The 14,154-nt window shown below is 37.4% G+C and overlaps 1 protein-coding gene across 1 annotated transcript in view; it reads right to left on the bottom strand.

Moving 5' to 3' along the window:
• Positions 1-989: 989 nt before the first annotated feature.
• The window catches only part of SPA17 (sperm autoantigenic protein 17), a 15,597-nt gene continuing 2,432 nt past the window's right edge, over positions 990-14,154 (bottom strand). The window contains exons 3-5 of the mRNA XM_005875556.2: positions 6,216-6,286; positions 4,372-4,440; positions 990-1,303 (exon numbers count right to left, since the gene is read on the bottom strand). Of these exons, the coding sequence (XP_005875618.1) occupies positions 1,163-1,303; positions 4,372-4,440; positions 6,216-6,286 (281 nt within the window). The 3' untranslated portion in view covers positions 990-1,162. The remainder of the gene's footprint in view (positions 1,304-4,371; positions 4,441-6,215; positions 6,287-14,154) is intronic.

Below are 14,154 nucleotides of genomic sequence, written 5' to 3'. Positions count from 1 at the left end.
GCATTGTATGGGAAGAGTCTACTTTCTCTCCATTTTCTTTTGGGAAAGGAACTGTATCTTTTGGTGTAAGACACGAGCCTGGCAGTTTCTTGAATATTCAGGAGTGGGGAGGCCTCAAAAAGGAGACATTGAACTTTCTAAAAATAAGGCACCAGGCTTGGTTTGCCGAAGTTTGTGATTTTGTGATGAAGGTATTACCATTTCTACATTAAAGAAATGTGGGAGGCCCGGCTGGCGTGGCTCGGTGGTTGAGTGTCAACCTATGCACCAGGTCACGGTTCGATTCGCAGTCAGGGCACATGCCCGGGTTGTGGGCTTGATCCCTAGTAGGGGGCATGGCAGGAAGCAGCCGATCAATAATTCTCTCTCATCTTTGATGTATCTCTCTCCCTCTCCCTTCCTCTCTGAAATCAATAAAAATATTTTTTATGAAGTTATGATAGCTTTCATTTTTTTCAAATATGATGCATTAGTTTTATTGTGTCGTTCTGGAGAGCAAGATAATAAAAAACTGTCAGCTGCATCATAAATGTAAGAACAGAGTTTTATTGTGTCGTTCTGGAGAGCAAGATAATAAAAACTGTCAGCTGCATAAATGTAAGAACAGCTATTCACTACCAAACCCCAGCACATGAATTCTGCTCAATACAGTTTTTAATGAATGACTGAATGCAGGCATGCCAGATGAAAACTTACAAGGAGGCAGATTTTTGACTCAGCTTATCTTCTAATAATTCAAGTTATTCTAAAATTAACTGGACTGCCCTTGAAAGGCAGTGAGATTCTCTATCGCTATGCGTGAAACAGGAGCGAAAAGACCACGGTCCGGGTTGTGGTAGAGAGGACTTGTTCATTAGATAATGGTTAGACCACATAACCTCTGAGATCTCTGAAAACGCACACACTCCAGCTCTAAATCCAAGGGTCTCTATACATAGACTCGGAGAAGTATAAATAAGACTTATGATCTCAGGGAAATCTTCACGAGGCATGTGTTCAATGGCATGTTTATTAAACAACGCTGATGACAGATTTTCACAACAGCAGCCAGTGTTACTCCACTACATCGAATCTCCCTTGCTAAGAAAAAACGACAATCACAACATGGTTGATGGATTTGAATTGTTTTTTCATGTTTTCTGGGGTGGCAAAACCAGTCTCCTCAGTTGTCTTCCTGTGTTTTCTCTTCAAGCTCCTCTTGTTTCATTTTCTTCACCTCCTCTCTGGCTAAGTGTCCCCGGAACAGTGCTTGGATTTTGACAGCAGCCAGCTCCTCTTTTTCCTTATTTTCATCTGAAGAGTCCTTCAGGGAAAGGAGAAAAAGAGACTTTATAAACATCCCATACAGTATTTTTTAAAGATTTTTCACTTTTAAATTTTATTTTAAAAAAATATATATTTTTTTATTTTCAGAGAAGGGAGAAGGGAGAGGGAGAGAGAGAGAAATATTGATATGAGAGTGGAACGTGGATTGGCTGCCTCCTGTATGTCCCCTACCAGGGATTGAACCTTCTACCCAGGCACATGCCCTGACTGGGAATCAAACCGGCAAACTTTTGGTGCACAGGACAACTCCCAACCAACCGAGCAATACCATCCAGGGCCCCATACAGTATTTTGATGCCATAAAAAAGAATGCATACAAAAAATAGTGCATACATTTAACCAATTTAGGGATGTAACCATCGAGATATGTTGTTTCCTGAGGGAATTTTATATAAATATATATATTGTCACGTTGTCTATGTACCAAATGATAAATGCCAAAATAGAAGGCATTGTGTTTTGTCATTCTTTAATATGTCTCTACATTAAATCATGGTTGCCAACGTTTTCCCTCCAAAATAGCTCCTATTTAACAGTTTCCTGAGCAATAACATTTTTGGGCAGGGTGGGGGGGGGTAAGTTAGAATCCTTGAAGCATGGTAAAAATGTCAAGAAGAATAGCAAATGTGCTGTTTCAAAATAATCATGATTACATAAGATGAATTAGTGTTAATTTCTTAATTTCTCAATAACTAGCTAACCAAAAGCACACATTTTGAGTTCCAGAGAGAAACCTACTTAGTCCAATAATGTCAGTTTCAGTATGATTGGTTTAACTTTTGTGGGTGTGTTTTTGTTGTTGTTGTTTTTTGTTAATCCTCAACGGAGGATATTTCTTCATTGATTTTTAGGGAGAGTAGAAAAGAGAGGGAAAGACAGAGAGAAACATTTATGTAAGAGAAAACACATTGATTGGTTGCCTCCTGCACCCACCCCGACCAGGGGAAGAGCCCGCAACCAAGGTACATGTCCTTGACTGGAATCGAACCTGGGACCCTTTGGACCACAAGCTCTATCCACTGAGCCAAACTGGCTAGGGCTGATTTAACTTTTGTATCTAGCTTTTGGTTTGCTTGTTTATTAAGTTTAGGTGTAATTTACAGACAGTGAAATGCATAGATCTTAAGTGTATAATTCAATAGGTTTTGATATTTTAAATTATAAAAGTGATACACACATTCAAAACTTATCACTGGTAGTGAAAGTTTTCTCCCCTTTCCCAAATCCTACCCCTAAGAGGTGACTATTATTATGGTTGAGTGTATATATTCTTCCAAAGTTTACCAATAGACAAAGTATTCATATGGGTACATGTATGCCTTTTTGTTTTAAAGATGAGCTTATGCTATTCACAATGCTCTGTTACTACTTTTTCATCTAACAACATAGCTATGTTATTATTCAGGATATAATTCTGCTCATTCTTTTTTTCGCATAACGCCATTGTATTACATTGTATTGGTGGGCGCTGACTTATTTACTCAGCCTCCTATTGACAGACCTCTGGGTTGTTTACCTCTCCTCTCCCTCTATACAATAATGAGGCAAAGCTAGCTCTTATTTTTGTTGTTAATCCTCACTCCAGACTATTTTTTCCATTGACTTTTAGACTTTTAGAGAGAGTGAGAGGGAGGGGGAAAGAAGGACGGGAGGAAGGAGGGACGGGGAAGGGGGGGAGAAAGAGAGAGAGAGAGAGAGAGAGAGAGAGAGAGAGAGAGACATTAATGTAAGAGAGACACATTGATTGGTTGCCTCCCACACGGGGGCTGGGGATTAAACCTGCAACCCAGGTTATGTGCCCCTGACCAGGAATTGAACCTGTGACCTTCAGTGCACAGGTGGACGCTCCAACCACTGAACCACACCAGCTAGGGCTCTTAAAGTTTTAAATGCAAACAAAATGGTATAAAGTCCTCTGAGATGATGGCTCAATATGGACAAGTAAATTATCCTGAAGTTGGAAATCAATGGGATCTCAGCTCAAACTCATGAAAAGCTGTGAAAGGGCACCTAGTGAAGATGTAAACAAAACAAAACTCCCTTCCTTCTTTCCCGCCCTCCCACTGCATCCTGAGCCAATGTTAGGCTAAGTTGTCCTGATATAATTCTGGAATAATTTATAAAGGTTATAGGGAAAAGTCATGCCCCAGTGGGCAGGAAGTAAGGCATTCCTTGAGGGGGGGGGGTGTCCATTTTAGGTGTCAATTACTGGGTAACCAACTGGGACATGAAAAGGAACTCAAAAGCCTGGCCTTCAACATTGGGGAGAGTGAGCGCTTCTTTCTCACTAGGCTTGGTCCTCTTGCGTCTGGGCTATGAAAATTATAGAAAGTGATATGCTGGTAAATGCTGAAAAACTGGCTCTCCAGGAAAAAAAGTCCTGATTCATTCCATTTGTCATGGTCTTAATATTCCTTCTATGGCTGATTTCAAGCTACCAAAGTGACATTACCAAGCACAGAGTTGTGGAGAGCTGTACACACCCTCTCCTGAAAGCTGAGAACTGGCCCTAGCGCACCAGGAAATACAGGACTCATATGGTATCTACCCAGGTCTCCTCCTTAGATGTGGGTGTCAGGCAGGAAGTGTTTTTGTAGAGGGCAATGCATGGAAGGTAAGACACGTTGCTTGCGTAAAGCCATTTCATTTGGTTGCATAATTCCCTGTGAGTTTGCTTTGTCATCTCGGAACCTTTGCCACTGTGTGGTGGTAACATCATCACTGAGCGAAAAGCTCCCAAATTGGAAAGTGAATCTGAAGGGTCAAGCATGAGGCTGGTGAGTTCTGCCTGCTCTTCCCCTTGAGGAGATTTTTCCATCTGTTGATAATCTTGGGAAATAAGATTTTATTTTTAAAGGGAAGAATGAATTTTTCTTTATAAGAGGCATGCCTAAAAATGACCCGCCAGTTAGTTTATTACTGATGTTAGTTATCTAGAAAGCAAAATCACAATTTTAACATGGATAACAGACTAGATTCATATTTAGAGTATGATTATAAATTGAGTGATGTTCTCTTCTGTAGTGCATGGAAAATTGAACTTACTAAGGCTGTGACTGGTGTCTCCACTTTCTCAGATGCCTGAGAATTTTCTTTCTCAGCTGGTTCTTGCTCCTGGAGAGAGAGGGGAGAGGACCAAATACGCAATGTTTCAAAAAATAGTAGTCTTGGATCAAGCTGCTTAAAGGTAATTAAATATTACTTTAAGTTATTGAGAAGAAGTGGTAATTAAATACATACTGATTTTTAACAAGGAAAATGGGTGGAAAAAGAATAAATAAATGAAAACTCTCAAGGGAATATGCATAAGTATTAAAGATGAAGGAACTGGTAAAAAAATGTTTGCTTTTGGAAAGTATGTGACATTGTTTTATATTCAAAACAAACCATTGTCTTATACTAAAGGTTGATGGGATGCTGTAATGAATCCTGAGCAAAGTATAAAAAAGAGGTGCCAATAGTTTCTAAAATAGAAACAAAATAAATGTCACTGTGTTGCACAGTGTGGAATCCAGTTGACTTTTTAATGAAGTTTGTAGATTTAAATCTAAGTCAAAAGAGTAAGTTTTGTTGTGGGGGATGATTTAAATAGAAAAGCGGAAGCCAGCTCTGCCTGCTTTTACATGGTTATGGAATCTTTTTCCAAAATAGAGACATTGCTAATTCCCAACTTATGGGAACAGCTTCCTGAATCCATAAAATAGAAAGGACAAATAGGCTAATCAAATGAAGTCTTTAGAATTCAAAAGAGAAGAAAGAGCTGATATGGCACCAATATTTTAAAATTTTCAACATTTTCCTTTGATTCCAATAAAGCATGAACACAGCGAATCTAGTTAAATGGAAATAAACAGAACATTTATCTTATCTGGCAGGCACAAATGGATGGAAACTCACTTCTGAACTCACGGAATAGGTGACAGATATTTCCCCAGGAAATTCCCCAAATCTACTGTGGAACACCATCAAAACTTGAACTGTGTTAATTCCTTTTAATTCAAATATGTGTGGGTGCTTTGTGGCTAATGGTTTATCACAGCCGTCTAGAGTAGTGCGTTCTCAGACTTTAATGTACCTACATTTTACCTTTGGGGATCTTGTTAAAATTCAGCTTCTGATTTGTAGACCTGGGGTAGGGCCCTAGACTGAATTTCTACCAAGTTCTTAGTTGATGCCAATAATGCTGTATGCCACACAGCCTTTCTCAACCAGAATTTCTTATCTGGCCCACAGAACACAGAATATTTTGAGTAATTATTGTCTCAATTCTCTTAAAAATGATGCATTAACTATGGTGAAATGATGAAACATTCTTGATACAAAGGAGAGACATTGATTCCTTACATGAAATGCGTGCCTTCCACTTAAGGCTTAATTATGTTAAGGAACCTTGGTGGAGAAAGACTGGTTCTAAGAACCAGTAAAGAGAAGATAGGTTTAGTCTCTGAACAGATTAGCTTTATACAGAAAATTCTATCTACCATTTCCATCTTTAATTCTATTCAGTCTTTTGTAAGTGCAATGACAATGAAATAATTGGACGAATAGTGTTTTATTTTATGAAATATTCATTAATTCAACAAATACTTATCATCTGCTACTGCTAAGCACCGATGCCCAATAAAATTTGAATAAATGAGACTAATTATCCTATAACTTCGATTACATTCTTCCTGTTGATCATCTTTAAATTTACACTATGTATCTGGTATGATTCAGATACTTTAGAAAAGAATGTCTCATCAGAAAGAACATTACAATTAAGAAGCTTTAATAAGATATTTTGGGTGCCTCTCACAATTTATATGAGTCTGGGGAGATCCCAATAATCTCTGTTTTGGAGACAGGGAAAAGAAATAACCAAATCCATTAGTTTCACAGGACCATACCTTGAATGCATGGTTGTTATAGAAGCGGTCGTCCACCTTACTTCCCCATTCTGCTGGATCGAAGTTGGTTTCTAAATAATAAAAATATAATAATTTTGGACTTATTTTGAGTTCATTAAAGTAAATCTAAAGTAACACAAAAAGCTTTTTCAAGTCACAGGTTCATTGTTGCCAGTTGAAAATCTTATTGCTGTTATACATAGCTTAGCACTGCAGATATAACCAGTGATCATTAAATATATGCTGATGAATTAAACATTAGATGAGCCATTGGGTATATTTAGAAAGGCAGTAAAAAACTGCCTTCACAAAATTTATAACAAAATGGGAAAGAGAGAGAAAAAACAAATGCCAATACTTAAATATAAGTATAGAAAGTTATAAGCATGAACTAGTAAACACAGGAAAATGTATACAAATAAATGCTAAATAGTAAGGAAGTTTGGAAAAGTGAAGGATGACAACATTTTTGAAAAAACTGAGGCATATTAGCTTGGCCAGCGTGGCTCAGTGGTTGAGTGTCGACCTATGAACCAGGAGGTCATGGCTGGTATTACTTTATCTACAAATATTTATTTCAGTATGCATCACTAAGATATAAACACAATATCATTATCATACCTTAAAATACCAACAATAATTTTTTAATATTAACTACCCCAATTCCTCCCATTGTCTAATATTTTTATTTAATTTTTACTGTTGGTTTGTTTGAATCAGAACCCAAACAATGGCACACACAGCCTTTTATTATGTCTTTTACATCTCTGCTCATTGAAAGCTCCCTACCTCCCATGCCATATTTTTCCTTGCAATTTATTTGTTGATGAAATTGGGTCATTTTCCTTTGGAGTTTTCCATAGTTTTTATTCTATTCCCATGATGCTTTTTAACAAGTTCCTCTGCCTTTGAACTTTCTATAGTCTGATCTACAGTTCAGTCTGATTCAGGTTTTATTGTTTTGGGCAAGAATATAGGTAGTGCAGTGTAATGCTGCCAGGAGATACATAGTACCTGATTGTCTCTCTTTATAATTTTTATGGACCCATTGATAATGATTCCTTAGATAATTTCTTTAGGTGCTACATAATGGCAGGGTTCTAATTTTATTATTACTTCATTTCTGGAGTACTCAAAAAACAACAAAAAACTTTTCCTCAACTATTTGGTTACCCTGAAATACAGTTCTTACAGAAAAGGTAGGTTAAAGGTTTGATTCTTTTCCTTTATTTACCAATTTTCAGAATAATCAGTGGGTTCCTTAGGATTCTCTTAAGGAGCTTCTTTATTTTTTTACCATTATGAACTCATGAATATTTAACAAATTGGATGAATTTCAATTCATTGCATTTATTATTCTTTTTAATTCTCACCCAAGGATATTTTTCCATTAATTTTTAGAGAGAGTGGAAGAGAGAGGGAAAGACAGAGAAATATGTTTCTTTAGATTATCAAATGATTTCTCAACAGAAACACATCAGGCCAGAAAAGAATGGACAGAAATCTACAAAGTGATGCAAAGCAAAGGACTGAATCCAAGAATACTCTATCCAGCAAGGCTATCATTCAAAATTGAAGGGGAAATAAGAAGCTTCACAGACAAAAAAAGGCTAAGGGAGTTTATCACCACCAAGCCAGCCATGCAAGAAATGCTAAAGGGACTGGTGTAAAAAGAAGAAATAACAAGCTCAGAAAGAAAACAGCCACACACACAAAAAAAGAAATGGCTACAAACAAGTACCTTTCAATAATAACTTTAAATGTAAACGGACTAAATGCTCCAACCAAAAGACATCGAGTGGCTGAATGGATAAAAAAACATGACCCATACATCTGCTGTCTACAAGAGACCCACCTCATTAGAAGGGACTCACACAGACTGAAAGTGAAGGGATGGAAAAATATCTTTCACGCAAATGGAAAGGAAAAGAAAGCTGGGGTAGCAATACTTATATCGGACAAAATACATCTCAAAGTGAAGGCCATAACCAGAGATAAGGAAGGCCACTTCATAATACTAAAGGGATCAATACAACAAGAAGATATAACCCTGGTAAACATATATGCACCCAATGCAGGAGCACCCAAATTCATAAAAAAACTCCTGGAAGATATCAAAGGAGAGATCGACAACAATACAATCATAGTAGGGGACTTTAATACACCACTGACACCACTGGATAAGCCCGCTAGACAAACAATCAGCAAAGAAACAGCAATCCTAAATGACTCACTAGATCAGATGGACTTAATTGACATCTTCAGAACACTTCACCCCAAAGCCATGGAATATACATTCCTCTCAGGTGCTCATGGGACATATTCAAAAATAGACCACATATTGGGTCACAAGCAAAGTCTCCACAAATTCAAGAAGATTGAAATCATAAAAAGCTTCTTCTCAGACCACGATGGCATAATGTTAGAAATAAACTACAATAAAAACAACCCAAAATACTCAAACACTTGGAAGCTGAATAGCATGTTATTAAATATTGATTGGGTTACCAATGACATCAAAGAAGAAATTAAAAACATCCTGGACACTAATGACAATGAAAACACAACAATCCAAAACCTATGGGACACAATGAAAGCAGTCCTGAGAGGGAAGTTTATAGCTCTGCAGGCCTATCTCAAAAAACAAGAAAAAATGGTAGTAAATCATCTAACTCTTCAACTCAAAGAATTAGAAAGAGAGCAACAAGAAAACCCCAGAGTGAGCAGAAGGAAGGAGATAATAAAGATTAGAGCAGAAATAAATGACATAGAGACCAAAAAAACAATACAGAAAATCAATGAAACCAAGAGCTGGTTCTTTGAAAGGATAAACAAGATTGACAAACCTCTAGCCAGGCTCACCAAGAAGCAAAGAGAGAGGACCCAAATAAACCAAATCAGAAACGATAGAGGCGAAATAACAACAGACCCCACAGAAATACAAATGATTGTTAAACAATACTATGGACAGCTCTACTCCAACAAACTAGACAACCTGGAGGAAATGGACAAATTCCTAGAAAAATACAACATTCCAGCACTCAATCAGGAAGAATCTAAAAATCTCAATAGGCCAATAACTATGGAAGAAATTGAAGCAGTCATCAAAAAGCTTCCAGCAAACAAAAGCCCAGGACCAGATGGCTTCTCAGGGGAGTTTTACCAAACTTTCAAGGAAGAACTAAAACCTATCCTCCTCAGACTACTACAAAAAATTCAGGAGGAAGGAACACTTCCAAGCTCATTCTATGAAGCCAGCATCACCCTAATACCAAAACCAGGTAAAGACAACACAATGAAAGAGAATTACAGGCCAATATCCCTCATGAACATAGATGCCAAAATCCTCAACAAAATCTTAGCAAATCGGATCCAGCAGTACATCAGAAAGATCATACACCATGACCAAGTAGGATTTATTCCAGGGATGCAAGGATGGTACAATATCCGCAAATCAATAAACGTGATACATCACATAAACAAATTGAAAGAAAAAAACCACATGGTCATATCAATTGATGCAGAAAAAGCATTTGACAAAATCCAACACCCATTTTTGATAAAAACTCTCAGCAAGGTGGGAATAGAAGGATCATACCTCAACATAATAAAAGCCATATATGACAAACCCACAGCCAACATCATACTCAATGGGCAAAAACTAAAACCATTTCCCCTAAGAACAGGAACAAGACAGGGATGCCCACTCTCACCACTCCTGTTCAACATAGTACTGGAAGTATTAGCCATTGCGATTAGACAAGAAGAAGAAATAAAAGGCATCCAAATTGGAAAAGAAGAAGTAAAACTGTCCTTATTCGCAGATGACATATTGTACATAAAAAACCCTAAAGACTCCATCAAAAAACTATGAATTCATGAATTCAGCGATGTAGCAGGATACACATTTATTATTCTTATTGATGCTTCAGTTTTCCAAAACTGGCCACTTATTCAGATTCAGTTTTCCAAAACTGGCCAAGTAGGGGCTTATTCAGATTCTTAGATGCTCTTGAGTCCTTTGGAAACAACTCTAGTAATCTTTGACAGTTTCCTTATTTTCTGGGATGGTAAGATGTTCAGGCTCTTCGTATTTCCTGCCCAGTTCAAGATACCACCTAGTTCTCCAAGAATCCTGTTTCCTGGGGAAATGGCAGTTAGAGCCTATAGTGTAGGGGCCAGGTATTCACTAGTACGTTGGTCTTTTTTGTTTTGAGGCCTTTTATGAAAATGTATAGAACTAAAAAACAATTATTTCATTTTTTATGTTTTTATTGATTTCAGAGAGAGGAAGGGAGAGGGAGAGAGAAATAGTAACATCAATAATGAGAGAGAATTATCGATCAGCTGTCTCCCGCATGCCCCCCACAGAGGACTGAGCCTGCAACCCAGGCATGTGCCCTGATTGGGTATTGAACCCTGACCTCCTGGTTCATAGGCCAACACGCTACTGAACCACACTGGCCAGGGCACTTCTTTTATTAAAAAAATTATATAGTATATCATGAGGTGACACTGATATTTTTTAATTCAAACTTAGGATTACAGGATTTTATTTACTTTATTTATATACATAACACATTTATTTTTATATTTATACTAGAGGCCTGATGCACGAAATTTGTGTAAGGGGCTCAGCCTGAGGCAAAGGAGGTGGCTGCCTTGGCCCTCGCAGCCCGGGCTTCATCCGGAAGGTCATCTGGAAGGACGTCTGGTCTAATTAGGATATTACACTTTTATTATTATAGATAACTTTATTTTTATATTTTAAATTTTCAGTTCAAATTTAAGATTACAGGATCTTATCAACTTTATATTTGTAAATCATTTTTCTTACATTAAAATCTTATTCCTAATTACAGTAGGAGAGTTACGTATTTGCTATGTCCTACAATTGTAAAAAATAATTATAGGATAACTGTGTTATAATAGTAACAAGAATTACTAAAAATAATTTAAGATATGTTAAAATTCATTTTGTTTTAAGGCTAAAACCATCAGGGATGTACAAATTATTGTGTCATAAAATCACTTGAAATAATTTGTATCTGTGTGGTTATGCTACCCATTCAATACTAGTTAGGTTTGTCTGTTGCACTTTGCTTCTAAATTTTAGAAATTAACAATTTTTAAATTTTATTCTATTTTATAACTATGTTAACATTTATGATTTCAAACTCAAAGATATATTCAGAGAAATCTAGCTTCTATCTTGTTCCCTCCACTCTGTTCCTTCTCTCTCTAGAGGTAAATGTCATTTAAAAAGATTTAAAATATAAATAACAGCTATGTATTCATATTAACACTCCTTTATTAGATAATGGCATACTACACATGCTTTTTCCACCTTACTTTTTTCACTTAATATATCTTGAAGATCACTCCATAGCATCATAGAGAGATCTTCCTCATTGTTTTTTTAAGCTGTATATTATTCTATTGTGTAGATGTACTCTAGTTTATTCAATAAATGCCTATTATGGGTATTTGGGTTGCTTCCTCAAATAACAATGGAATGAAAAGTGAAGTAGTGGAATTTCTGGGTCATTGCCATTTCCCCTCCTTGGGATTGTATCAAACTAGAATTGGCAAACTTTTGGCTTTTTGCCAATCTGATGAGTAGGGCTGGTAGTGGTGGTGGGGTGGTGGTACCTCAGTGTAGTTTTGATATGGGCCTCTATTATTATGGGTTAATTTAAGTAGGTTTTAATATGTTAAGGGCCATTTGCACTTATTTTTAAAAATATTTTTTAAATAGATTTGAGAGAGGGGGGGAGATGCAGAGACATCCATTGGCTGTCTCCTGCATGCCCCCTACTGGCATGTGACGGGAATGGGAATCGAACCAGCGGCCTCTTGGTGCCATGGGATGATACTTAACAGAACCAAACTGGCCAGGGCCATTTGTATTTATTTTTGTGTAAACTCTTATCACTTGCCCATTTTTTTATATAGCATTGTTGGGCTTTTTTTCTCACTGTTTTTACAAGCTGTTTATTTATTAGGTTGATTAACCAGTTGAGATATAAATTGCAAACATTTTTTTCTCAGTTTGTCATTGTAGTTTTATTTTCCTTATGGCAATTTTTGTCATGTAATATTGTCAATTTTATCTCCATCTTTTCCCTAATTGCTCTTGGATTTTTAAAGTAATTATAGCAACTTGGCTAGCAGCCCCCCCCCGCCCCTCTTTTATGTTATAGAGAAAAGTTATGCATTTTTTCTTCTAGTATTTATAAGTTTTATTTTTTAAAATATTTAAATGTTTGATCAATTTGGAACTTATCCTGGTGTATCATGTAAGGAATAGATCAAATTTTATCTTTTTCCATCTTTATTATATCATTTAATAAAAGCCCCCCTTTTGTCTAGTGATTTTAAGATGCCACTTATTTAATTTACTAACATGCTTCCTGTCACAAAAATAAAAATTAAGACTAGTAATGACCTATGAGGAATGCTGGTACGGAAATTCTTGCATTGTGTGAGAGACTGGCCTAGAGGACTTCATTCTGCCCACTCGGAGAGACTAAATCCTAATACTTGTATCTGGTAGAAAACTCAGCTTTGGTTACATGAGTGAAAATGGGTATGATGCTTAAAACTTTTTCAAATTTTTCAAATAGTCTTACCCATTTTTATTTGAGTTAGTATTCTGAGACCATTACTCTGAATCACCAATTGTGTTAATTATGATCCAGTAACAATGACTCAAATGTTTTGTAATAGCATGTTTTTAAGGTCTAAATTTAAATAAATGACTAAAGACATTTTACTCATTAATTTATAAAATAAAGTTATAACAACAAAATTAATGTTTGTTACCCTAAAGGATTTCTCTCAATAGCTTTTAAGTGGCACTTAAGTTTCAGATTGTGCAACAAATATTCAGTGACTGGATATAGAAAAGATGAGCAACATTCAGGAAACTGGCAGAGATTTTGAGCTCTGCCAGGGTACAGCAAAGAAGACAGGGGGTGGAGAGCTATGCAGTGTGTATGGGAGTTGTTTCAATGCAAGCCTTGTGTTTCCTCCTTCTAAAAAGATTTAAAATTGAATGTTTATTTATTTGCTGTTTCTCTAGGCACCTTTACCGCTCTGTTGGAATACTGTAATCAAAAGTAATGATAATTGCTTATATTAAAAACGGTGGCTCTAGTTATATGTTTTAAATAGACATTAATAGCTGTAATAACCCCCATTTTGACCATTAGGTAGGGTCTTGATAGTCATGAACCTTCAAGGCGAGGAATCTGGAAATTTTATTTATGAAAGTGAAGAAATTGCTTTGGCTCTCAACTAAAGAGTCAAGGTTAGCCTGAATCTTAGCCTCTGAGCAGGATGGAACCTTGCGAGACTAGAAAAAGCATATAAATTACCTTCCCAAGCTGGAAGTTCACTTTTCAAAGCACTTTTTCTCTGTGCCTTTATTGTAGGGCAGTTTCATATCCCTCAGCAAATACCAATTTATGTAATACTAGAGGCCCGGTGCACAAAAATTTGTGCACTCAGGGGGGAGGGGGGGGTCCCTCAGCCCGGCCTGTGCCCTCTCACAGTCTGGGACCCCTCAGGGGATGACCACCTGCTGGCTTAGGCCCGTTCCCTGGGGGATTGGGCCTAAGATGGCAATCAGACATCCCTCTGGCAGCCCGGCAGCCCTAGGGGGATGTCCACTTGCCAGCGGGGAGCAGGCCTAAGCTGCAGTCGGACATCCTTAGCGCTGCTGAGGAGGCAGGAGAGGCTCCCACCACCACCGCTGTACTGGCAGCCATCAGCCTGGCTTGTGGCTGAACAGAGCTCCTCCCATGTGAGAGCGCCCTGACCACCAGGGGGCAGCTCCTGCATTGAGCGTCTGCCCACTGGTGGTCAGTGTGTGTCATAGTGACCAGTCATTCCCAGTCCTTCTGCTGTTAGGGTCAGTTTGCATATTACCCTTTTA

This window comes from Myotis brandtii, unplaced genomic scaffold (assembly GCF_000412655.1).
Source record: "Myotis brandtii unplaced genomic scaffold, ASM41265v1 scaffold463, whole genome shotgun sequence".
In the NCBI taxonomy this organism is placed as follows: domain Eukaryota; kingdom Metazoa; phylum Chordata; class Mammalia; order Chiroptera; family Vespertilionidae; genus Myotis; species Myotis brandtii.
This window is presented reverse-complemented; position numbering and strand designations above follow the sequence as displayed.